General features: G+C 40.5%; 1 protein-coding gene across 5 annotated transcripts in view; it reads right to left on the bottom strand.

Moving 5' to 3' along the window:
• Positions 1-5,306: 5,306 nt before the first annotated feature.
• The window catches only part of DPYD (dihydropyrimidine dehydrogenase), a 353,872-nt gene continuing 332,948 nt past the window's right edge, over positions 5,307-26,230 (bottom strand). For all 5 annotated transcript variants that reach the window (XM_032117755.1, XM_032117757.1, XM_032117758.1 and 2 more), the window contains 3 exons: positions 18,292-18,435; positions 9,428-9,568; positions 5,307-6,755 (listed from right to left, as the gene is read on the bottom strand). In XM_032117755.1, the coding sequence (XP_031973646.1) occupies positions 6,585-6,755; positions 9,428-9,568; positions 18,292-18,435 (456 nt within the window). In that variant the 3' untranslated portion in view covers positions 5,307-6,584. The remainder of the gene's footprint in view (positions 6,756-9,427; positions 9,569-18,291; positions 18,436-26,230) is intronic.

Here is a 26,230-nt window from a genome sequence, read left to right as displayed (position 1 = left end):
AGTGTGGGACGTTTTAAAGAGTGCTCTGTGTGTGATAGTGGACCAGCAAATGTGTTACAATGGGCAGCTCCTACAGTCAGGAAGCAGGTGCCTGCAGGGGCAACCACTGCAGCACTAGCCCAGTGCTGATAGCTATTTCACCTTATGGAAAATAGACTTTGTATTCTTTTCGCCTGCATTTAATGTGATTTTGATTAAAAATAGTAATTCCATAAGGTTTCAGTGAGGAATCCTGCAGTCCTTGCTTTTGTTTAACATGAAAGTCATGGACAGTGTGACCCATGGTCAACAGCCAGAGGACAGACTATAATTACTGAAGCCTATGCAAAGCAAAGGAAAGAGGAGTGCCCACTCTGCCCTTCAGAGGAGCCTGGAGCAGCCCCTGCTCAACCAGGCCTCCCTAGGAAAGGAGCTCCTGGGGAAGGTCATGGTGCTGCCCAGCCCCAATGCTTTCATCAGGCTGGAGCCCTTCACCAAGCACAGGACCACTTCCACTCCTTTGGCTCCCTTTTGTTACAGTGAGATTTATCAAATACCGCCTCACTCACTCTGCCTGTGACAAATAAAAGTCAATATAGCACACTCACAGGAGAAACAGAATTCACTGGCTCCCCTTGTTGAACTCAGACTTACAAAATTTGGCCTTGTACACTTGTAGAAGCAACATGGGTGACTTTTATCTGCAGGCCACCTGATTTGCATGATAGTGGCAGTTATGTTCCTGAGAAACGTAATTTCTCAACAATTGAATATAACACTTTCAGTGCTGAGGCCTAAACCTGTCTGCAACAGGCAGAAGTAAAAGCTGTGATGATAAGCAGTCTCTAGACTAAACAGGTGAGAATAATGTCCTTTAAGATGATAATTAGCTCCAGTCAGTGACATGTGATTCTAATCAGCAATTGTGACTGTGAGCTGGCACTGGAGGCATTTGATTCTGCTTGCCTCTTGCTGAAATGCAATAAAAGAGAGCTCACCACTGGAGGCAGAAATACTGAGCAGCAACATTAACTGCATCACTATGCCGAAGTAAAATATTTGGTCTTACAAAAAGACAAGGCAGATCAATGGTTGCCACTGTTTCAGTCAACTTGTATGAAAATAATTTATTAAGATTCTCCTGAACCTTACACAGTACCTCAAAACCAGATGAGAAACAGCTTTAAACTATTCGCTGCCCTTAAGGATCCTGGTTGCCAATATATGTATGTGGAAAGGCCCATGCAATGCAGACAGATGAGCTCTGTGTAACCTCCACCTCCAGAAGGTGATGCTGTAGTGTCCCTGCCATGAGGTGCAAAGGCAGCTCCCTGCAGAGCACGAGGAGTCCTCCTGCACCTATTGCACTGTAGTGCTAAGGGTACGTGGGAGGGTTGGTATTTCTACAGCACCACAAGAAACCCCAGTAGCTCAGAGGTTTGTTAGCATTTGCCAAGGGACAGTTAAACTGAAGGGCTACAGTGTTCATCTGCTGAGCCACAGCAGAAAGGACTTTGTTCTGCTCAGGGCTGAGTCCAAGCTAATTCCCATACCCTGCCCCAGCATCCAGGTAGGTGTGTCATGGTAAAGCTTAATCACTTGCAGTCCTTTTACAGAAAAGGAACAATTGTATTTCCTTGTGGTAACTTTAGTGTGCTTAAGCTAGAAAAGGGGAGAGTGCACGTGTGTGTTTACTGTTAAGATTTGGATTGTTTAGGGCTTTCTTTGTGCAGAGGTGTTAAGTGTTCACTTGCCAAGCTGACTTCCAGCTTGACTGCTTGATAGCAATGAGATCTGTTCCCACATCACAAAAATCATGATAGGCAGATTCAGACCTTCAAGAAAGAAGGGATAAAAGCAGGAACTCTACTCCTGGGCAAGGCCAGCATGGACGTTTGCACAAGACCCAGCAGACTAACCTGAGGAAGAGTTATTAAAAATTGATCTCCCGGAGTAACAACTGGAAAGATTAGTTTCTCAGAAAAGAAAGGAAATGGCAACAGCAAAAACAAAGCAACCCAGATGGCCCATAAGCAGACTAATTATGTGAAAGACCCAGAAGCAACTCTGAAGTTACCAATCCAGCTGCCAAGAGTATCTGCCAGGTTGCCAGATGTTACCAATGAAAACCTATCTTCCACAGTTCATCAAAGAAGTGGAGCTGCCTGGTGAAGTGAACCCTCTGCCAATAAAATGAATATTTTATCTAAAAAATATTTTCTACTAGGAAATGTGGAAAAATATAGCATTTTAACAACGTGTCCAACCCTATGTTACAGTAGATAAATAATGAAACATACATACAGAATGCATTAGCATGATCTTACTGATAGGAAATATCTGTCCTTAACATTTTATTTCTAAGGCTGTAGTCTTGGATTGTGTTAAACAAAGTGGTTCTATAAGGCATGAGGTTGATGGCACTCATCTGGGGTTTGGATAATTTGCCTTGAATCTAGCAGTCACTTTTACCACCTTGACATAAAAGGCTTAAAGGCAACAAAGCTGGAGGAGCCAGAGGTGACAGTAGTAGGCACTGGAAGGTGGGGAGGCTGCAGAAATGACACTAAGCCACTCTGTGGCTGCCAAGTCACCTCTCCCAGTGATGCCTTTTCCTGGTCTTAAAATCAAGAGTCATACACGGTTAGAAGGGGAAAAGGGATTTTACCTTGGTATTTATTTTAAGGATCCTTAGGTGTTCAGGTCATATGCATCGAGATGCACCCCGCCGAGTCTATCTCTGTCTCCCTCCAACATTGGGTATAACATTATAGGTCTTACTAATTAGCATACCTATCAAAGATTCCCCAATGAGAGGCTCAAGTGAGCCCCCCCCTCCCCAAGGAGCCTTCCCCTGGATGGCTCTATCTTGGTTTACAGAATGTGTTCTGGAGAGGACCTTGGGGTCTGGGGCACACTGATCCCTAGCTACGAAGCTTCTAAAATGTTTAGCCTCTTAGCTTGACAAACAAGTCCAAGAATGTAGGCAAAAAGCACTAGGAATACAGAAGTTGTAAAAAAGCATAACAGGGGTATAAAAGAAAAGGCAAAAATCTTCATGGCATCACCAGAGCTCTGGGTCCCCCAGGACACAACAACGAGGAGCAGCAGTTCTAGATGGGTAGCTTACATTTTGCTCCTGCCAAATTTTATGAATTGAGCAAATGGATGGCTGCTAAAAAGGCTTCCTCTAGCAAAGTATCTGAGTAAGAAGCACTTCAACACTGGAGACACAGGCTGCCCAACAGATTCATGCAAAGAGTAGTTTTAATTTTGCTATGAGATCAAATTAATATTCCATTTTAAATCAGGAAATTATGTACTTTAAAAATCCTGTGTGATTTTTCAAATGTGTCTATTAATGTTGCCAATCTAGTGCCTTGGAAATATTATGTCAGTTCATCCTGGAGGCCAAAACCCAAACTGCCTGTATAGTCTGTTAGCAAGGCAAAACATCTCTTTTTTCCAATGAACATGTATGGGTGCATTGGGATTCACACAAGCATATTTGGCAGCTTTTTCAAGTAATTCTTGGCCTGCAGAGCATCCACTAAACATGGGGAGCCTTTTCTGTTCAGGAATATGATATGAATAAGAATGTGCTACTGGAGGATGAGCTATGGCACTTCTACCATAATTTAATTTGTCAAATATAGTTTACAGTATTTTATAATAATAATCAATAGCACAACATGTCTAAAAACTGCAAGGGCTAGGGTTGGAGGATGTCAACCATCATGTCTTTAATAATACATAATTCCTTAAATGTGCAACTAAATCACTGAAATATATGAGCTTAATTTGGAACCTCTTACACTTTGAAAATTCATCTCTTTTTTAATATTCTGGCTACAGAATTAGCAGACTTGACCAGATTTTTCTAGTTTCCTTGTCTCTTAAATGCACGAAATGGGATGGATTCCCCAAGACCAATGTGAAAAACATATAAACCCCAGGAATATGTCCTTTGTGTCTCTCTCCCCTGCCTGTTTACACCTCACCATACCCTGATGACTTAAGACATTCCTGCAGGAGACCTAAATGCAGCTATTTCTCAGAGTTCCTGCAACACACAGATTTATTGCCGACTGTCAGAGTTAGAAACAAATGCATTTGGGAAAGCATTTCCTGAAACTGTTAACAGACTTGACAGAACAAGAGTGGGGGAGAGGGTGGGTAGTAAGGAGCCTCTATAACATAACCCATTATTCCTTCTTTAGTAAACAAATTGTAGTCTTGATTATAGTCTTGATTCACAAAGAATGCCTTTACTTCTCCAAAGATTACTTTCTAGCCACTGCAGAATACTGAATATCCTGTAACTACTCAATATCCTTGGAAAAGCTCTAATTTTGCTGCTACGTTTACCAGGTTCTTGTGCTTAGATACTTAAATTAGGTCTCTTGGCATTGTCCTTTATTTAAAAGAAGCCACGCTACCACATGTGATGCCTTCAGGACAGTAAGATAATCAGGTCTGGGCATGCAGGAAGGGAAGACCAGGAGAGGCTGCCCCGCTCAGCCGCAGGTGACACAGCACCTCTCACCCGCAGGGCTCGTGGTAGGCAGGATGCAGAGTAAGAAGTACACGGTAACAGCCCGGGAGAAGACAGCTACTTTTCCTTGCATCTGCTGTCTGGGAACATAGAATGTTACTTTCAGACAATCTGATTTTGATGTCTTTTTCTGCCCCACTCAAGGGCATGCTGCTTGTTAGGCAGCTCCTCGGCAGAGGGACAAGCAGTACACGCAGAGACTCTCCAAACTTTGTCACAGACATTCACGAAACAGCTTGTTCTTCCTGTGAGTCCACAGGAGCTCATGTTAGATAAGAAACTACTGCAAGACTAGGAGCTTTAAAGAAGTTGCAAGCAAATATTTTCTAAGCAGTATGACTATCTGTTCCTGTTTCATCTGAGTCTGAAAAATCCACAATGATAAACAGGAAAATTAAAATATGAAGAGAAAGCTATTAGTGGAGACACTGGGCTTGAGCCTGCCAAGCAAGCCCAAAGCACCAGCAAAACAGTGTTGGTGGAGCAAGGGCACTAAATGGAATGACATTTGAAAATGTTCGAATTTACAAATGTGTGCACCCGTGTATGTGGGGAAGGAAGCGGTCACAGGCAGACAAAGAGGTGCCAGAGAGGGGCAAAGAGCACGATACATTCTGCACTGTAGGCAATCAATGGAATAATGTATGTGTGAATTAATTCATTAATGGTTCCTGGAGTGAATCTTAAAGATCATGAAACACCAACTGACAAGGGTCTACAAAAAAAATTCTGTTTAGTAAATGCAAAAAGAAAAATCACAAACAAACCCAAGTTGGTTTCAACATTTATTTATAATTCAGTGTACAATTCATAAATCAAGAAACAAAAGCCAGGGTATATTTTTAATCAAAGCTTTTGCTGCTCACAATATATGCTATAAGAAATTGAACTGATAGATCATTTATTATTGTTATGAAACTAAAGGCTTTATATTCTTAAGTGGAGTGAAGCAGACAGCAATATGTTCATATTAGAAAGTTCCTACTGTGAGTGAAAAATGGATTAAATCTGAGATATTGTTTAGTAAGACAGATGAATCTGTATTTATTTTTGGCTGTGAAACTACTAGAACTATACATAGCTGCTAAGTATGAAGAACCAGCACTGGGGGAAATCACCTTGCCAGTTTGCCCTGTGTGTCTGTGTTTGGCAAACGCAGCCTGCAGGGTGTGTAGTCCATTTGCACGCAATCAGATCTCTGACCTGAAACGTGTACATTCTGGAACATTAATTGGCACGATTAAAAAGTTATTTAGAGGATGAGCTTGGAGCAAAAAATGTTGTCGCTTCTCAGAATCCTGAAACGCAGGATTCTGTACTTCCTAATAAGCCATTTGAACTGTTACTGTTTGCAGAGAGATGTTGTAAGTGTTCACTGAGGGGGGAAAGTAATGATCAAACCACCCATGCAACACACAAATCTGAAGAGTCCAGCATGTGTCAGTGCAAAGCAAATTTATTCTATAAAGTGACTAGTGTGAAAAAGAATTAGAAAGGATTATAAAAATACACTACCATATGTTGTAGTAGTTGAAAGTGATTAATCCAGTTCTTAAATCCTATTTTAAACTCCTTTTCATTTGTCTATAGAAAAATAGAAGCCACATCACTTTGTTTGAATGCTATGTAGTTAATTACATCTTCTAAGAAACTCTTTTAAAACTAAATGTAATGTTTAATTACAAAATGCTCTCCCTGAAAACAGTTAGCTTGTACATTGATTTGTAGTTCATTAAAAATGCTTTCTTAATTATATTTCCAGCCAGAAAATACACAGAGATTAAAGAGTCTTTAGAGAAGTTTTGAAATCACAGCATGAACTGTAACAAGAAAGTTACACTTCAAATAGTGGACCACTGACAGCCACGACCACCTTTCTGTAATTTCAAAACTTAATTGTTGCAAAAATAGTAATTGGAAAGCAGTGCTCATTGTAAAAGCTACCAGTATTACATTTTTTTATAGGAGTAGATTTGCAAGGACTAATTAGAAAGCAAATCAATTGCATCAAACAAGTGTAAAGTTGGCATCAGCTGTCGGGCCGGGCACCTCAGTGTGCGGGGTTCACGGCTAAGGGCAGCCCGCGCTTGGGCTCGTAGGGGGTTGTCCTGGAAACCATGCGGATGCAGTCGATAACAGGGCACACGCTGAGACACAGGGTGCAGCCTGTACAGCTGTCAGTAACCGTGGGCAGGTGGGTTTCGGGATCAAACTGGATAGCCTGCGAGCGGGAATAAACATTATCGATGTCACACACAGAAAAGGTCAGAATTGCTCCCATTCTAGTGCCTGCATTTCCTGCGCTACAGCACTTGGAGACATCTTGGTGTGATTCTGCACTGCAGCTATAGCAACTGTTCCACTGGCCGGGAACAAAAGAGCCCCCTCTCCAGACACTGTGAAATTAGAGAGGTGGGCCAAATTACACCTCGGCAAACGCTCATGGGTCACAAGGGCTGGTTACGAAAGGAGGAGTTTTCTCCATGATACTTAAACTCCCAGAGGGTATTTCTCCTTCACGTGAAGGAAATATTTCCTAAGATATCAATGTGCTGGGCTTATTGGTTTAGAGGAGACACCAGATCACACCTGATCAGCTTCAGCACAATGCCCGTCACAAGGCATTCTTTTGACTTCTACTTTCAGCACAGCATAAACAATCTAATTTAATAAACAGTAGAGAAAAACAGAGCTCATTGTGCCTTGTGATTACTTTCCTTTGCAAATCTTTGAAAGGAATATCAGAGTTTGGGGCAGGCAGAGCTTGCTTTAGTTCTCACGTTCCATGCAGTGAATCCTCATTACCAATTAGGGTGATAAGTGTATTTGAATGTGAAATAACAACTGCAGTCTCAATGATATAAGCTCCTGGTTATAATGGAAAAGGCAATTAAAAGCAAAACCAAAAGCATCACACAACTGCAAAAGTGTCAATATCTAAGAAGCAAGACTAGAAAAGTAAAAAATTTTAAAAAACGCCAAAACCACTGAGTATCTACTTTGAAGAGTTTAGGAGGGAAAATCAGGCCTGAAAGTTGAACTCTGGCAAACAAGCAGTGCCTTAGCAAATCTCCCTGACCACTCTCAGCATATGGGGGGAGGGGCAGGGAGGTGATGGGAAGTATTGGTGCTGCTGCAGGTTGGCTCCAAAGGCAGATTTGAGGCATTTGGGGTTTCAGTACTAGGAAGGCACAGAAGTTGTTGTAGCAACCAGCAAGGGCAGGAAGTCTGAAGTAACTGCCCTGGATCTCTGAGTTTTACTTTAGCTCGAGCACAAAGAGAGCTCTGGCTCATGAGTATCTAAGGAGGACTCCTTCCTTTCTCCCTAACAACAATGCACATCTTGAAAGGGAGTTCAAAGAGGGAGAGGAAGTCAGGACTACAGTGCTGACTTTAAATTAAGGAAAGCTTTTCTGTTGGACTCATACAAGGTGACAGCTGTGTAGAGCAGCGTGGATATTTCTGAAACAAAGGGAAGCATAAAGCAGATGCTGTTTTGAAGGTGAGGGGGGTTGTTGTTGATTTATTTGCAATTAAGAATTCCTTTGCAATTCTGTTCAATTAATTTCTTTGCGTTTTCCTTAATTAAATAAGGAAAAAGCATCTTTCTTTTGTGCTTAGAAAACCTTCTGGGGGTTTAAACTTTGGTTCTTTTGATGCTGATTTTTTTCCAGTTACAGAAAATAAAATTTATTAAATCTAAACCCAATCTTTTGCTCTCTAAGGGTTATATGAAAAATATAATATTCCTGAGAAATCTGATGGAAGGGGAAGAGGTGAAGATTGCAATGTCAAGAAGAAATTTAGAAAGTTAAAAGGCTACTGTAGTAATCTATTTTGGTATAAATACAGCATTAATTTTCTTGTATCAGTGGAAAAAACCTTTGCTCTGACATACTTGTTTCAATTACAGCTGATTTTCAATGGAAGACTTCTTTCTGTGACTTTATGTAGTTCAAGTCATCAGACCTATTATTGATTAGACTGAATTAAAGAGGAACAAAAACTGATGGTGTCCAGAGGAGACCTGGTGCTCAATTAAAGTATTTGTTTTTGACAAGCTCTTCTCAGACTAAGATGTATGGAAAAATTCATGTAGAAATTATTGCTTGCTGCATACTGGATTCCATGAAAGTTATACTAGACCATATTTTGGTTTTCTAAAAAAAGATGAGCCCTCCTGTACTGCTTTTTTTACTGCAGACCAGTCCATCATCTCCAGTGGACATGGCATGAAATGGCACCTAGACATGCTGATATATTTCATACAACTTGCTACCATATTGAGCAATCAGAAAAATACTTTGCTGCAAACAGGAGCCTCAGCTCAAAATTGAGCCATTTTCTGGTCACAATGATTTCTGCAAACTTCAACCTGCTGCTCTAAACCCTGGCAGTTATCCTGGAGAAAGGATTTGTAACTCAATCAAGATCAAAACAAAGCCCCATCTGCCTGAAACCTGAATTAGTTTGGTTACTCTGAGGGAACAAGAACTGGGTTTCTTAAAAAGCATTTGGCAATAAGACCAGCCCTTGTATCCCTGCATCCCCTTGGTGGGAAGGGACGTGTTCTTCCCTTTCTCCCTCATGTACTTGAAAAGCATCAAGAACTATATTTACTGCCATTGGGGCTCCTTCATTTTCTTCCTCTTAAAAAGAACCCCACTTGCAGTCAGGGCCCTGTGACAGTGATGTGGCCTGTGCAGCCCCTCTGGACCAGCCGTGGTCCTGCACAGCTTGTGAGCCAGAGCCTGGGAGCATGATGGGCTTTGAATTCAACATTTTAGGCATCTGTTTTTGCCACCTGCTCATTAACAGAAGGTGAATTCTTTCTTCCCAGCAGCAGAAAGATAACTCATTGTGCCTTCCTGCTAATTACAGCTGTGCTCTTACCTGGTAGCCAGAATCATTACAGGTCATGTAGCATTTGCCACAGTTGATACACATTTCCTCGTCAATCAGAGCCACAACTTGCTCTGTGTTGCACAGATCACCATATGTTCCAATATACTGCAGTGCTTTTCCAATTACATCCTAGGGGGAAAAAAAAGTTATCGACTCATTTATGAGCTACCTAGGCAGTCTCCATAGCTGCACTGGAGCGCTCTCTGGTACTTTAACATGGAAGATTTGGCCATGCATTTTGATGATGTTTAGGCTTTTTCTTTTAAATTTCCAAGAGGCTGACCTTCATATCCCCTGTAAAACACAAAAGAATCTTCCACACAGGCACATTTTGAATGTAGGGGGTACTAGAAGTATACATTGTGTACAAACACATTCTGCAAATAGGTTACACATTTAGTACTCGATTTTGCATGTGCTGTTGTTTTGCCATGATTGGGTGAAACTTCAAGGAACAAAATGGAATGTAAAACAGGAGTGACAATCAGATCATCTTTGGTCATTTCTCACTAGCACAGATTTAAGAGCTCACAGCAAGGAAAGAAAAAACGGAAAGAGAACAATAACAGCTCTTCTCTGTTTAGCAAGATGCACAAATGACATGATCATCAGTTTACTGCAAATACTGTACAGAAGTAGGCTCTGGGTCTAATCCTACAAGATCTGTTAACTTCACAGGGAGGAACTTGTGGCATTAACCTTACACACATCAGTGCTGCAAAAGGGTAGCAGCGCAGCACATGGCTACATACCACAAAAAGGAAAGCTCTGCTACATAAATTAAATGCAGAAATGAGCCCAACCTTGTGTTCCTAGTCTGCTAAGAACTTGCAAACTCAGCACTACTTTCTGAAAGAATGAGGTCTACCTGGTCTTCAGCACTTGTACAATAGTATCCTTATGCAGAGACAAATTTCTACATTCACTGGATGCACCAGTAGGATCTATGAAGTTGCTCCTAGTGACTGTTGAGATAGAAAATTCAACCAAATCCTATGCCCAGGAAGAAAGACTGGCAAATTGTAATGTTTCTTTGTTCCAAAAACACTCAAATGTTTTCGCTCTGCCAAACCCCATAGTTGCTGCCATGTGAAATACCTTGGTTGCATTCATTCAATGCTAAAACCTTTCCAGTTCTTCTCAGCAACATGCAGAGAACATTAATGCTCTTTCAGCATAAAACAGCTATGGCACATTGCTAAAGGCAGCATGATGAGCGTGGACAGATGACTGTGAGCGAGTTATCACAGCTTAATGAGTTAACACTCATCACTTGAGCTGTGCAAGCTGATTTTGTGCATGGTCCAAATTCAGTGCAAATTTGAAGTAAAATCTGTTTGCTTAAACTACTGTAAAAGGTCAATTAACTACTATGAAAGTGTTTCAGCTAATACTTTTTACTAGGGTGAGACTTGAACACGGAGCCCTTTACTGTGACTCCACTGATGAACCACAGTAACTAAATAAAATGTGATCTCCTAGGAACTGCTTACACCCCCATATTTTCACTTCCAGTTCTTACTCAGAAACATTCATGTATTTACTGGATTTACAGAGTTTTCAGGTGTCTGCAGTCTTCTGTGTCAGTTGAAATACTGCAGTGGTAGAATTCAGCTCCAGCTTGTTTCAGCTCTCATGTAGGCTTCTCTCCTGACAAGCCTTGTCTTTTGAACCTGCTGCAGGTTTCAAAATACATGTCTGTGTGTGATCTACTGCCCCCAGCAATACTAGGTATCCTTAAACCTGTCTTGTGTGTATACAGCCCCCAAACGTTCCACTGCCAAAAATGCATGTTACCTGCAATTGATGAGCTGTGTGCTCAAGAATTTAAAGAAATGATGTAAAACCTGCACAACATACAATTAAGTAGCTTTCCACTGCCTGCCTGTGTTGCAAAAGTATAAACAAGGGGAGATTCCTGATAGTGAAGAGCTTTTCAGTCTAAAAAAAGCACACGTTTAAAAAGCATAGGTAATTTTCTCAGGGAGGTTCTGGATTCACATTTGTATTCTTTATGGTTTGGATGTTCACAAAACCCAGAACTCAAGTGGGTTGCAGAGATGGGCTACTCACATAACCATGGAATGGAGTGCCTTGCTTGTGAGAGAAGACAAAAAGAATCTTACAAGATGTTTAGCCTAGGAAGATGATGGCAGAGCAGGAATATAATGTCTATATATATGTACATATATACACACACACACATCAGGGAGGAAAAAGAACTATTTAAGTTAAATGACAATGTTGGCACAAGAACACAATTGTAAGCAAGCCATGAATAAATTCATGGCTGGAAATTATAGAAGGTTTTTTAAATGGGAAAGGAGTGAGGTGGTTAACACCCTTCTAGGGAAACAGCTGGAGGAGAGGGGGGAAACAGTCTGAGGTTTAGGGTAGCATTTAGATGGCTCAGGAAATGGTTGCTTGAAACAACATGATCAAAATTGATTTTTCCAGCTAAAAACTTACAAAGGGAATAATGAAAACAATGCATAAGGCATGGTGATTTCTGCATTTTTAACCAAGTCTCACTTCTCACAAAATCACAAAAATACACTTTTGGGGACTCAGAATCCCAAATAGGGAGCATGATGGCACTTTAGAGGCCTGAAAGTGATTTCAAAAGACTCTGTCAATGATTTACTGCTCATTTACACTCATTGGTGTTGTGTCTTTTAATCACTTATTTCTCTCAAGCAAAAACTGTATCTTTATTCATTTGCAAAGTTTCAAGATATTATTGGCTAAAAAAGCAATGGTACTTAAAAGATGTTCTGCAGGTGCACTCTTTTACAGCTTCTTGTTTTCATCAAATCATAAATGCTTGGAACAAAATAAACAGTGCAGCAAGAAATAATCAGCTTTCCCTGTTTAAAGCAGTTTCACTCCGAAAAGCAACTGTCTAAAATGGCACTATGGGATTCCACACTTGGTATATCTCAATGGCCTCTGGATCAAATTTGCACTGTATACAGATTAATTGGGGTTTTTTTGTGGTTTTTTTTTTTGCCAACTGCCAGACCTGCAAACAGAAGCCAGGTTCTGAAAGTCAAGCTGTGTTCTTTCTGGCTTATGCATTACCAGCAGCAATTAAAAAAAAACAAAACCAAAACAAAACTGGAAGTTAAATTTGGTCCTAAGCTGCACCTTTGCAACAGCAGGGACCCAGAGTACTCTTTTTGATTACTGTTGTGCTGTCCTACTCTTCTCAACAAAACCGTACTGAAAAAACTGAGAAAGGAATGTAGTCCTGCAACTGGAACTGTCAGGGAATTCAGTTGCTATGGAGAGAATCAGAGCAGAATCCATTAGTTTTATGTTACTAATGAATACAGAAAAAAAATTCTTTTTGTCACTAAGCTAAGCAGATCTGGGTTTGAGTATACACAAGGAGAAGATCTGTTCAGCAGGATGTTATTTTTGCAATTCTGTAATAGCTGCATTTTAATGTTAATGTATCAAACATTTTATGGTGATTAGATTTTCATTAGTCATCATATTAGTAAACCTATATTTGCAAATACAATTAATGGTTCAGCTCTGGTCCTTGTAGACCTGCTGTGTCCCTCTTCATGCAGATGCTTTTGTAAAAGACCACACGGTGTTCTAGAGATGATGAACATCACAGGCCTCTCATTAGGAAGCCATACACAGTGCAGGTACTGCATGTCATAAAGCAAGTTCAAAGGGAACACACATGAGGGAGGTACCTGCCTTCCACCTGATCTTTTTTTGGCAATAAAGGTGGGGTACGGTCAGAGAGCGAGAGATGAAAGGAAGAAATGTTAGAAAGAAAACTATGGATTAAAGTCACCAGAAGCTGAGGGTACATGACCAAGGTAAATTTACAGTAAAGTAGCTAACAAAAATACATTATCTTTTCTTGAAAGATTACAGATGTTTTGCCAATACTCAAGAAAGGCTACTAAAGGTACACTTTATTTGGGGACCTCTAAGCCTTATTTTCAGTGTAACAGTAGCAGTACTAGCTAAAGTGGGACTTATAAAATAATTCAAACCATAGAATCATACAATATCCTGAGCTGGAAGGGACCCAGATCATTGAGTCCAGTTACTTATGTTTTCTATAATGGAAATTATGCTTCGTGTATTGATCGCAATTCTTTATGAAGACCATGAAGTAATAAATCCAAAAAACAAAAAAAAACCCCAAACCAAACCAAACCCTCAAAAAACCCCAAAACCCCAGTAATTTTATTGTTTGACAAGGCCTCTCATAGTGGCCTGTGACACAACAGAGCTCTGAAATTCACTAGCCATGAAGTGGCTAAACAGAGCAAAAAATAAAGGGTCAGAATAAAATGATCAATGTTCAGAAAAATATTAGCAGAACAAAGTGTCTCAATTTTCTGGTTTAGTTATGATGCTGTTTAATATGCTTGAATGTGTTTCAGGAAAAGATTTGAACCAGAAGTCTTTGGTTGATACAAGTTTTCATTTAAACCAAATTAAAGAAAATCCAAGGAACTTCTAGGTATTTTATAAAATTTGATGAACAGGTACTATCACAGTGAAAAAATGCAGTTTGACAAGCAGCTGATCAAAGTAAGTAACTTTTGCTGATCTTGCCAACAGATACATTCTAGATTAAAGAAAGATGCAAGAGAAAACAGGGTAGGAGACCCCACTGACAGCTCATGGAACTGTCCTGATCAGAGGCAAACAAACTAGCAAGGTGTTAAGATAGAAAATAGCCCCATAACTACTGTAGTGCTGCTGTTCTAATTAACCAGCCATGATGTGGAATACACAGTCATTGCAGTCTTACCAACAGAAGCACAGTGCCCTGGAGCACTGGGCAATGATTAATGGGATGAAATTTAACAAGTCCAAATGCCAGATTCTGCACTTAGGCTAGAGTAACACCAGGCAGAAATATAACCAGGAGAGGAGGGGCTGCAGAGTGCCCTGCAGGAAGTGATCTGGGGGTGCTGGTGGGCACAGCTGAGTGTGGGTCAGTGTTGTGCCCAGACAGCCCAGAGGGCAAAACCATGTCCTGGGGCACAGCAAACATGGCACAAGTGGCCAAAAGAGGCAACCATCCCACTGTGTGAGGCACTGCTGCGGCCTCACCTGGCGTGCTGCCTGCAGCTCTGGGCTCTACCACTTCAGAAGGATGTGAAGGTACTCGAATGCATCCAGAGCAGGGCAACAAAGCTGGGGAAAGGGCAGGAATGTCCTATGAGGAGCAGCAAAGGACTTTGAGTTTGTCTAGTTTGTAGTCTGTCCTCTACAGCTTCCGGGGAAAGAGGAATTTTGGATTTCTAGGATTTCTCCCCATAACTGAAGACTAAAATTAACTTAACCTGTATATATAATGTGAATACCTCCTGAGGTACTGTGATGGGGAAGGGAAGGGGAGGGGAGGGGAGGGGAGGGGCAAGGCGAGGAGAGGAGAGGAGAGGCAAGGAGAGGCAAGGCGAGGAGAGGAGAGGAGAGATGCATAGCTCCACCTGAAATATGGAACATCTCCACACTTATGATGAAGACTACAATATGGCCTTTTCTAGGCAGGCAAGCACAAGGTAAATCCACTCATGTTAAACCACACAGAGACATGCCCGGAAGGATCCAAATGGTACAACAGCAAAATAGTTATGGCAAAATAGTGTTGTCCCTGCTTCAATATTCCTCACCTCTCAAGAGGCTTTTAGAGATTTAGCACAGCACTGGACTAAATGTGGCTAAATGCCTCCTGCAGTGCTGGCTTTTAGACGGGTGCTTACACATCAGCAAAAAAAGACTTGCACATTATGTATGTGCAAAAGACCATGTAAATGTATCTGTACAAACAAGGGTGAAAAATAAACACGAGGAATTTAAGCTTGAGGATCTCTGTGGGTATTTTTCCAGCAGGTGGAACAGCATGTCATGCCCTAGCTAAGAGAGCTATGCCAGAATGTTTGAACTACCAAACAATCTCTACAGCAAGACTTCTGGAATAAAAAAAGGAAGGAATAAAATAAGCAGATAAATGGTGACTGAATATTGTGGTATAGGCCCTGAAGGACAAAGAAGTAAATTATTAGGAAGAAAACAGAGAAACATATAAGGAAAGAAATTAAAGTAATAAGGAGGTAACCTGAGGTAGGCAAATACATCTGTGGGAGGTGTACAAAGCTGCAACTGAAAAGATCCAGGGCACATATCCACATACAGCACAATTTCTGGTATTACAGACAAGTGAGAAAAGAATAAACAACTCTGCCGAATATCAAACTATGCAGTTTCAATTAATATTGAAAAATAGAGAAAATAAAGAGAAAAGCCACGGGAAAAGACATCAAAAAATAAATTAGATTTTGAATCATCACAGAGGGGTTTTAAATTGACAAATAAATGGTAATTTGACAGCATGTGGAATTTATATAAATGTTGGAATTTAGGTATCACCAACCCAACAGCTGATTAGACTGATGAGGAAATTTTGGGGAGGCATCAGGAAATTTATAGCAACCCTCCAAACACAGCCAGCCAATGCAGGGGTCATAGCTCTTTCAAGGGCACCTATCTCTCCTTTAGGTACTGGAATTGGCTCTAGAGTGCCCCCAGAGCCTTCTCTTTTCCAGGCTGAACAATCGTAAGTCTCTCAGTCTGTCTATATAGGAGAGGTGCTCCTGCTGTTTGATCATCTTGGTGGCTCTCTGAGGGCTTCCTTGTTGTGTCTGAATTTGTCCAGGAGCTACTGTTCATCCCTGCAGGCCTCCGGGAATTTTTTCCCAACTTCCTCTTTGTTGGGATGCATCATTCCTGAGCTTGGAAGAGGTGATTCTTGAATATTAACTACCAGCTTGCTTGGGCCTCTCTTCCCTCCAGGGCTTTCTTTCATGGTCCTCTATCATGCAGATTCCTGACAGGCCATATTCTCCCTCCTCTCTTTGACTGAAGTTGCTGTTTTTCCCCCCTTTTAAAATACATTATCCCAGAGGCGCTGCCATCGCTGCCGATGGGCTTGGCCTTGCCAGTGGTGGTTCTGTCCTGCAGCTGGCTGCCAGTGGCTCTGTCAGACCCTGGGGAGCTTTCAGCAGCTTCTCACAGAAGCCACCCCTGTAGCCCCACCTCTATCAAACCGTGCCAGGCAAACCCAACACACCACCTCTCACTGCTGATTTTGTCACTATGGTTAAAACATTCCCTTCTGAAGAGAGGGTCAGACTGAAAGACTGCCATCAGCCAGCTTTGGCAATGCCTGTCTTCTTGTAATTGCTTCAGTCACATTTAACTGAAGGTGTGGAGAAGATGCTAACCTGATTTCCCTGGCTGAGAAGCTCCTCAGACACCAGTCAGAAGTATTCAATATCTATGCAAACAAAAGTTTGTGTTTGGGAGAATTCATTTTCCTCTTCCCTGCAGTATGGTCTCTTCTTCTTTTTAATCTATCTCCTACTACTTGGATCTTTTTTTGCTTTTATGCTTGGAGTTAGGCATGATAAATTACTGACTTCAATTTTTAAATTTTTTTTTTTTTCTAGTCTTCATGTCCATTTTTCCCTCTTGCTAAACTTTTCCCTTCATTGAGTTTATTTGCTTTTGGATGGTATCAGTTTTTTGGTTTTCTGCTGTTTTCAGAAGCAAGCCATCTCATTGAAAATGCAGTTATTGGCTGTTGCTTCTTCTTTCTCTTTTTCCCTACATCAGTACTCTCCCTGCAAGGAGAACAGAACCATGAAACCTCTGAGGTCAAGCAGGCTTTGAAAATGCTCATCATAGTGAGGAAAAAAGAGTAGATTGCTGTTCTTTGGAACTTTTTGTACATATACAGAAAGGAACCCCAGCACAAAAGGAGGCAAGGGATTTTCAAAAGCATGACATAAACCAAACTAAGCAGCCCAAAAACCTGAGAGGGTGCCAAACTAATTAACTCAAACAGGAAGACAATTCAAAATTTCTCCTTGTCTGGTTTTGCCATCCTACCAGTTAGCTTGGAATACTGGATGTGTTGGTAAACTGCAAAATTCTCTTGGGAATTATGTGGTTTTTGAACCAGAGCTCACGTTGTATTTTATGCTTGGCCTTATTTCTTCAGGAATTCTTACATGTCTGATCATGCAGCTATCTGATATTCTCCCCTATATGAAGAAGACAGTCAACAAGGTCAACAGATATAATTTTCATATTGCTTAATAAATGGTCTACATGAGAATCCTGATATAAAAAAATTATTTTTCTTATTCAGATTGAAGTTTAAAGCTCTAAAGTGAACACCTAAAATAATTAGCTCATGCCGTTTCATTTTATTGATATTTATTGACTACCTAAGGGAAGAGAAAAGCTTCAATGTATGGATTATGCAGTAGATAGGGGTCACAGGTTTTATTTTTACCTTGACATTTACTCATTGTAGACAGTGGATCAGCTACTTAGACAAACATTCTTCAGCTTTAAAAGTTCAATCTCTAAACCTATGACACAGCTTTTATATGTTCCGAACACCAGCCTTTGCCATCGATCCTACATGAGGGATGGAGGCATTTAGCACATTGCAAGTAATCAAAAGGTCTCATGCAAAACAGCTCATACTGTAGCATTCAAACTGAAAGAAATTCTAAACAGTCCTGCTTTGTTCTTCAAGGCGTTACCCCTGCTTGATCTGCAGCTACTGTTCCACTGCCTGAACATCTTCATTCTGAAAAATGACATTAGGGAAATACCTATACATGTACATCACAGATCATTTCCCATCGATTTTGGTTAAAAGCTAGAAAGTCTGCATAAAGAGTTGCCTTTGATGCCCTCTAACGAGCTTAAAAGCAGTAATAACCAACTCAAACTGCTAGAAATGACTGTGCATGTCAACTGCCTATCATTTCTCATGCATGTATTTTTGTTACCTTGATTGCTGGAATGGGCTTCTTTGGAACGAAGTGCTTTTTCTCGGGAAGCACAGCAGCCATGTTCTGTGCCTTCAGTTTAATCTTGTTCTCAGCTATGATCTTTTTGCGTTGCTCCAGGTAAGGTCCAAAACTGGGCAGTTTCTGAAACAAAAACCAGTAAACAGGATTATGCTTAGTAAGTGGGTGTAGTAAAAAGATGAGTCTGATCCCAAGGGTGAGACCTTAAGTCCGTGCTGACTGCAACTTGCTTCTTATTCAGGAAGCTGAAATTGAAATCAGTAAGACTGCACTAGAATGAGAAGTGAATAAAAACCAAATATGAACACTGGGATCTGACTTGGAAATATATACTGAATATTAAAATACTAATATTTCACAGGAGAAAAGTAGCTGAATTGCAGGTCAGCATACAACAGTCTATTATTTCCCCATTGCATACTCGCTTATATATAAAAATGTATCATGTTAAATAATTCAAATGTGTAACTTTATTTCTGTTTTATTTTATATTATGTGGAAAGGTATCATAAAACTATCAGTTTACTTAGAAGGGTTCCACCAGTATTTATTTGTATCAATACCAGAATATATCAATACATACTCTTAAAGCTTTCAAACATGTATGTGGCAGTGTGATAACAGAAGGCTGTTTTGACCTGTCAAAGTAAAGCTAACAAACACCAAATGAACTGAAACACATTATAATCTCCTAATTTATCTCTATGTCCCACTTGCAATCTTTTATACAACATTTAGTCCTTGAACCCAATTAAGCAAACTCTAGAGGAAGATTTCACCGAATTGCAAAACTCGTATCTCACCCAAGAACATGAAAGAGCTGGATCAGATTTCCTAAAACACTCATCTTCCTGACAAAAAAATTCCTTTTGCTTACCTAGCAGAGGTATGGACAACTGTAGTGTGCCACAATCACAGATTTAGGTGAGCGAAAAATGATAGAAAAATGGATTTTTGCTTGATGCAACAGACGATGCCCTTCCTCCCCTGAAACTAGTTCCTTATTCTGCAGAAGTATTTTATCCACCTAACTAAAGCCTGTTCAGAAGCTACAGCAGTACTGCAGAAACCAGCAGGTAGTAACAAGGGATACATAGCCGGAGCAGCTGCTGGCATTAATTCACGCTAATAATACAACCTCAAAGAGCATATCGAACAAGATACAGTACTGCTGTGCTTATCAATTTTTTAAGAGGGAATTTCAATGTGAATTTTAAACCCCAAATTATTTAAAAATTTACAAATTATTATTTTTTAAAATGAAGCAAATCCAGAAGAGGTTACCCTGCTCTTCTGCTAATCCTTAGGTGAAAAATTCCTCAATGATCTCCGTCAGTCACAATACCCAACCTTGGGACCTCAGGCTTCTTGCTATGACAAACAAAAGCTTTCTTGGCTGCTGGGTTTTGGGCACTCTGAGCATACCGCCAGAGGGTGAGGTCCTTGAAACGCTCCCCTGCTTCTGAGACTTGGTTTGTGGTCTCAACACATTTTTAACAGCAAGTCAGCCTGAGCCTTGCCGTGTCCCGGAGCTCTCCAGAGGAGGTGCCTCCCGCAGGCTGGGACTGAACCTTGCTCTGGGTCACAGCCACGGTCTGGGCAAAAGCAAGGCAGGACTGGGGGTGTTGCAGATCCCATGTGTCCCAAATGCAGAGGCAGCCAGAGTTTACCCACTGGCAGAGGGCTCTTATTTTGTCTGTTCAATGGGAACTTGGCTCCTGCATGTCATGTTCAAGGGCTTCCTTACAGACATCAAACTTTCCTTTCTGTGCAGTTGCTGTACATGAAATGTTCTAGGACATCTTAAAACCAGGCTTTGAGAATTCCAGCAAACAGCAGTAAGGTGGTGGCCTTACACACGGACAAATAAGACAATAAAAGCATAATTATTTTAAACAGCAAAATGAATAGAAGGAAGAATTTGTCTAATTTCAATCTAATCAATAGGTTCTAAAGCACACACACATAAACTCAATTCTCTATACGACTTAGAAAACCTAAAACTTTTAGCAGAATTCTAAAAAATAAAAATTTTGATGAAAAGTGTTCTTGTATGTCTACTAGGCTGAATCAATTAGAAATATATTTTTGGCTAAGAATAAGTAGTGGCTGTGTCACTGAGGAACTATTTCCTCTCCATAATTTATGTGCTGATGCCAACAACTTTGGCTTGAGAGGGCAGGAGACCTGATGACAAAGCATTTTTGGATTCTTTCCTGTCTGGCCAGGAATTGAATTGCTGACTTTGAGAGTAGGTAGCAAAGCTAATTTTGCTGAGGTTTTAACTGAAGTAGTAGAGAGAGGAGACAGTTGTTCACGACTTGACTGATTGAAGATCATCTTTGGGAACACCAGCCAAATCTTTGCAGAATAAATCCTTTACTTTTCTGTTCTCTTGATATACACCAAATATCCTAATTTCTACAGACAGAAACACTAAGAATATTGAAATTAAATAGGTGATCTAAGGAAAAGTGTGGGAAAAGAATCCATTTTTGTGTATAGGCAAAAAGGGAATTACAAAGGTTAATTAATTTTCATAGTTGTGAGAAGGAAGCATTCAGATTTTTGTATCTAACATAGCTGCTAGCTGGAATGTACAGCAGGCATTTTGAGGTGTGCAATGCCTTCATTTCCATAATTCAGATGTTTTGTAATGACATGAGTGCAGTTAAATTAAACCATATAATCCACATATTTTAAAAATGAATTATGGTTAATCTAGAAAATGGCCATCCAACCTGCATATTTGCTGTGCACTGCTGTTTTTCCATCAAGAACCTGGCTAAATGGAATTTAAGATAATTAAGGAAACATGTAGGTCTTGGTTCAGGCTTGGGCACATACACAATCAGCTTGCATTGACTTCACAGAAGGTGACTGTGTGCCATACAAATGGCCTGGTTATTTTGTGTTTGGGGTCTAGTAGTTCACAAGCAGCCAAGCCAAATTTCATTAAACAACACTGAAAACCAGCAATCTTTTCTATAGCAATAAATAATACATGAAAATGTAGCCTCAGGAGCTTAGGAAGGACTTATTGATGGTTCCCCTTATGAGTAATGTACAGACATAGGGAATGCTGAGGAGACTGCTTATTGTTCAGAGCTGCGGTTTCAAACATTTTGCAGTCAAAGGCCACATGAAATGGCAAAAAATATTTTAATGAAGTGTGTTACTGGATCCAGCAAAAGTGGAAAAATGTTGAAATAGCTGCAGAAGAGATGGGTATTTAAGAGATTTTAAAATTAAAATACCCCTTTGTAGGGGATAACTTCCTAAGCACATGGGGGATATAACAACAAAATTCCCAATGAAAGCATAAGTTCAGAGCTTGATGTGTTTAACTCTGTTTGCTTTTGAAATATTTATACAGTACTTTTATTTTTTTAATTTCCAGATATTCCAGTGTCACTAAACTCTCCATAAACTGATATCTTTGTCATATCAACATCTGCCTAGAAAAAACAATTAATATGACTATGTGGAGCATGGCAAGTGCTTAGAAGATTGCAACAAGCAGAGTAATTAGATAATTCTTGTCTACTTATATATCTGTATCAGTGATGTCTATAGCTGCATTATTTGTATCCATCTGTCTCTATATAGACATAATTCAGTGTGTTTCTACTGGAGGGATAACATCAAGAATGGAGTCTAAATAAATATATTAAGTGGAATTATTTCATTGTTTATAATTGCATTATCACAAAACTGGAAGCTTGAAATATTTTGCCGGAATATTTTACACAAAGAAAACAAAAATCCAAATCCTTCCCCCACCTCCACAAGCTGCCTTTTAAGTGATGAACTGTATAAATCTTCAGCAACATTGTGATTTTTGTTTCAGTACTTTCTCCAGGGATTCATCATTGATGAATTTGTTCTTACCAAAAAACCTAAATCCTGCTCATTTAAAGATAACAGTATCTTCCACTAAGCCTGTCTCTATTCAGATATAAAAAAGCATTACCCTGCCAATAGAGAACTGACAACTTAATGAATCAACAATGAAACCTTAAGCCAGAGAGCTTTAAGGTAAGTCTGTTTTGATTATAATTTATTCATGGATCAATCTAAAGGTAATTGAGCATATTATGAACTAAAAAAGGTGCTTGTTTCCTAATGGCTAAAAGTAGAGAGAATCCTCCACTTCAGATTGCTGCAATTTTTATGGGCACACCAGCAAGCAGCCTACAGGCTGGTGAACAGGGCAGTGCAATAGGCATCAGACGACGCAGGCTTTATTTCTAACTTGGAAACTGATCTGATCCTTACTCTGGGAAAATCCATGTATGTCTCCATGATGTAGTCATGGGTTGCTTATTTGGGACCTGTCTGCTACTAAGGGGCTGGATGCCATCTACTGTTAGAAGACACAGATTTCAGCTGGCACAGTCTTTTGGGTTTGCATGGCAAGGTTTTGGTCGTGGGGTGGCTGCAGGGCTTCTCTGTGTCTGACTGAGCCAAGGGCAGCTGGCTCCAAGAAGGACCTGCCACTGGCCAGTGGTGGTAGTGCCTCTGGGATAACAGCAGTGGTGGTAGTGCCTCTGGGATAACATGAATACATCAGTAAGAAAAGGAATATGAGGGAAAATGTGGCCCCGCTACTGAATGGAAAAAGAAACCTTGCAAGGGGCTGCAGAGGAGGCTGGGATACTGAACACCTTCGCAGTCTTCACCTCCAAATCCAGCCCTCAGGAATCCTTGACCCAGGAAACCAGGGAGAAAGTCTGGAGAAAGAAAGACTTTTCCTTAGTAAAGGAGGTTTGGGTTAGAGACCATTTAGTCAAATTTGACATCCACAAGTCCATGGACTCTGATGGGATGCACCCACAAGTACTGAGGAACTGCCAGAGATCACTGCCATCTTGATCACTGTTGAAAGGTCATGGCAGTCAGGAGAGATGCCTGAGAACTGGGAGAAAGCAAATGTCACACCAGTCTTCGTAAAAAACAGGAAGCACACAGGGAACTACCAGCTTGTCAGCCTCACCGCAAACCCTGGACAGGCGATGGAATGGCTGATCCTGGAGGCCATCTCTAAGCACAGGGAAGACAAGAAAGCCATCAGGAGTAGTCAGCATGGATTCACCAAAGGAAAATCATGATTAACCAACCTGATTGCCTTGGCCCACGAGCCTTTTGTTATATTTTCTGTCCCCTGTCCAGCTGAGGAGGGGAGCAATAGAGCTTTGGTGGGCACTTGACATCCAGCCAGGGTCAGCTCACCACGCATGGTTAAGTATCATCATAAATCAAAAATAAGCAACAGCCTCCTATGGTACTCCAGTGCATTTGAAGTATATGCTAATGAGATGGCACCAAAAAGAACACTGGAACATAGCAATTTTAATTAAAAGATTTTCAGGGAAAAGTGGTCACAAGGTAAAGGAAGAACTTACATAAACAATTCTAGGGATGACTGGCTAATGGACATTTTGGGTAGCAGTATAAATTAGCCATGAGGTAATATATAAAAAAAATACTGTTTCTCTCACGTGTGAATTTCCCACATTGAATGTAATTATCTCACTCCTTTTATACTTGAGTGTTGTCTCCAGACTAAGGTATGAAGGTGTGTATGTGTTCATTCTCTAAATACCTCTTTTGCACTTTTCAGCATGTAAACAATTTTAAGTGACACAATGTCCTTCATGAATCTGGAAATGAAACTGAAGCCAAATTGTCTTATTTCATGTACTTTATGTTTTTGAAGTGTGGAAGTCTCTACTTGCACATAGCAAAAATAGGTGAGAACAAGAATAAAGACTGAAAAATATTTGATGAACTGAACTGCTTAAAGAGAGTACAGATTGCACTGCTGAAATATTCTCTACTGGTCGCAGTGGAGATGCACCAAACAAATGTCCACATATTTAACAGCTATGTAAATAGATGTGATAATTGTCACAGCAAAACTTTGCCGAGCACTAGTGTGTTTTAGAAATCAAACAAGAGGTGACTCTTCTCTATGGCTTGTTTTTCTGAATAGATCTTTCTCTGAAATCACTTTAGCAACACCTTTCCCTCAGAGGACAGAATAAGGGAGGAGAAAATACAAATTCTTCAAATGATTGGAAAGAAAAAGGTGGTCAACTACCTTGGCAGAATCACAGAGTGGTTGAGATTGGAAAGAATGTCTTAAGGCCATCCAGTCCAACTCCCTGCTCAGAGCAGCATCAGTTACAGCAGGTTTCACCAGTTTGTCTATGGGAGGCAGTGTTGAAAGCCTTGCTAAAGGTAACACCTACTGCCCTCTAATCCACCAAGCCAGTCATTTTCCCCTCCATAAATCCATGCTGACTACTCCCTTCCTAGGAAGAGCAGTTGATCTGTGGTTGGTTTTGCTATCCTCCCCAAATGCCACTTTCTTCTGTAAATGAGCAGAAAAGCTGGGCTTTACCCCTTTGCTGCCTTGGTGGGAGTACATCTGGGAAAGTTTCTCATTGGCTTCAGAGAACTGGGGAGACAAACAGCAAGGCAGATAAAATCTAAGAGTGAAACACCTTGGGAGGCTACACAGCCAAGTGACTACCTCAGTTAAAAGTGTGAAGATTACAGACACAAATTAACAGCTTTGAGGAGAGTAAAATAGGTGAAGCAGGATCTCTGTAAGTCAGAGCATGATATGGAAAGGCAATCAGATACAGGAAACATTAACATTTAAGTGAGGTAGACAGTTGCCCTGCCCAAGAGCTACAAGAATTTAAATCAAGTTTGTATAGGTAATATTTTATGTCCTCTGTACAAAGGTTTTAGTAATGTTTAACCTCCATTTGTTAATGGAAAACTTCTGTATGTGATGTGTAAAGTTTTCCAGAGAAAGCAGTTACAATTTTAATCTTTTTTTCTCCCACTTGCTTGTGAATCCTTATTTATTCTTTCTAAAGTCTGATGTGCTCAAAATGGCTGCATATAATTGAATCCTTATTACATACTGCATGCATATGTAATACTTGCATGTACATACTTTTCACTGTGCTACAATTTCCAAGCAGTAGTCTGCCTCCATCCTCTTGCAACTTTACAACAACAACAACAAAAAGATTACTATAAAGTTTCCTGAAATGGTATCTGCTTTCTTCCTTGTTCTCAAAGAATACAGTGAAATATGACTCCAACATTTCCGGACAGAAAGAAAACACAAGGTCCCAGTAACAAGAGCAGCACCAGTAACAACAACAAAATCTTGTCACAATGTCAAGGTAGCTTGTGTTCCTTTTGGGAAAATAAAAAAACCCAAAACCCCAGCAATAACACCAACAGCTGAATTCTGTTCCTCTGAAGGTGGCAAATAACACACATTTTCATATTCATAGATATATGGAGAGAATGTTTTGCACAAGCTTTCCCCACAGGTAAAAAGCTTAACTAATGAAAACTATGTATGGCAATAGAGAACATGAAGCTGTGAATTCTTATTCTGTTAGACATTCTTATTCTTCCAGGCATTCAAAGGTAAATCCTCTTACATAGCTGCTTTTCTCTGTGTCAGTCCCATACACTGCATGGTCAGAGCCCAGGGCAGGAAGGAACCATCCAGCTGGCACTAGGGCTCATGGCAACACCTCCAGCAGGGAGCCTGCAGGCATCCTCCCCGCAGCATGTGGGCAGGAGCTGTGTCATGCAGAGGACGGGATAATTCACTCTACCCATTTCCACCTGATAGAGAGTTTCTTGGGCCAACATCACTTGTTGCAGCCCCTGGAGCTGCTACAGTTATATTAGCAAGAACCCACAAGGACTTTGTCCCTTGTGTTAAAGGGTTCACACATTCTCATGGCTCTGTTTCTTAGAGCTGAGACATTTCTGGCATCAATGCCTTTAATGATGCAGGAATGCCATCAAAATAAAGGACAGAACACAACAATTATTCAGAAAAAAATGAACTCTGCCTTTCAGTTATTTTCTTTTT

This window comes from Corvus moneduloides, chromosome 9 (assembly GCF_009650955.1).
Source record: "Corvus moneduloides isolate bCorMon1 chromosome 9, bCorMon1.pri, whole genome shotgun sequence".
In the NCBI taxonomy this organism is placed as follows: Eukaryota; Metazoa; Chordata; class Aves; order Passeriformes; family Corvidae; genus Corvus; species Corvus moneduloides.
The sequence above is the reverse complement of the archived record's forward strand: the minus strand, read 5'-3'. Positions and strand labels throughout refer to the sequence as shown.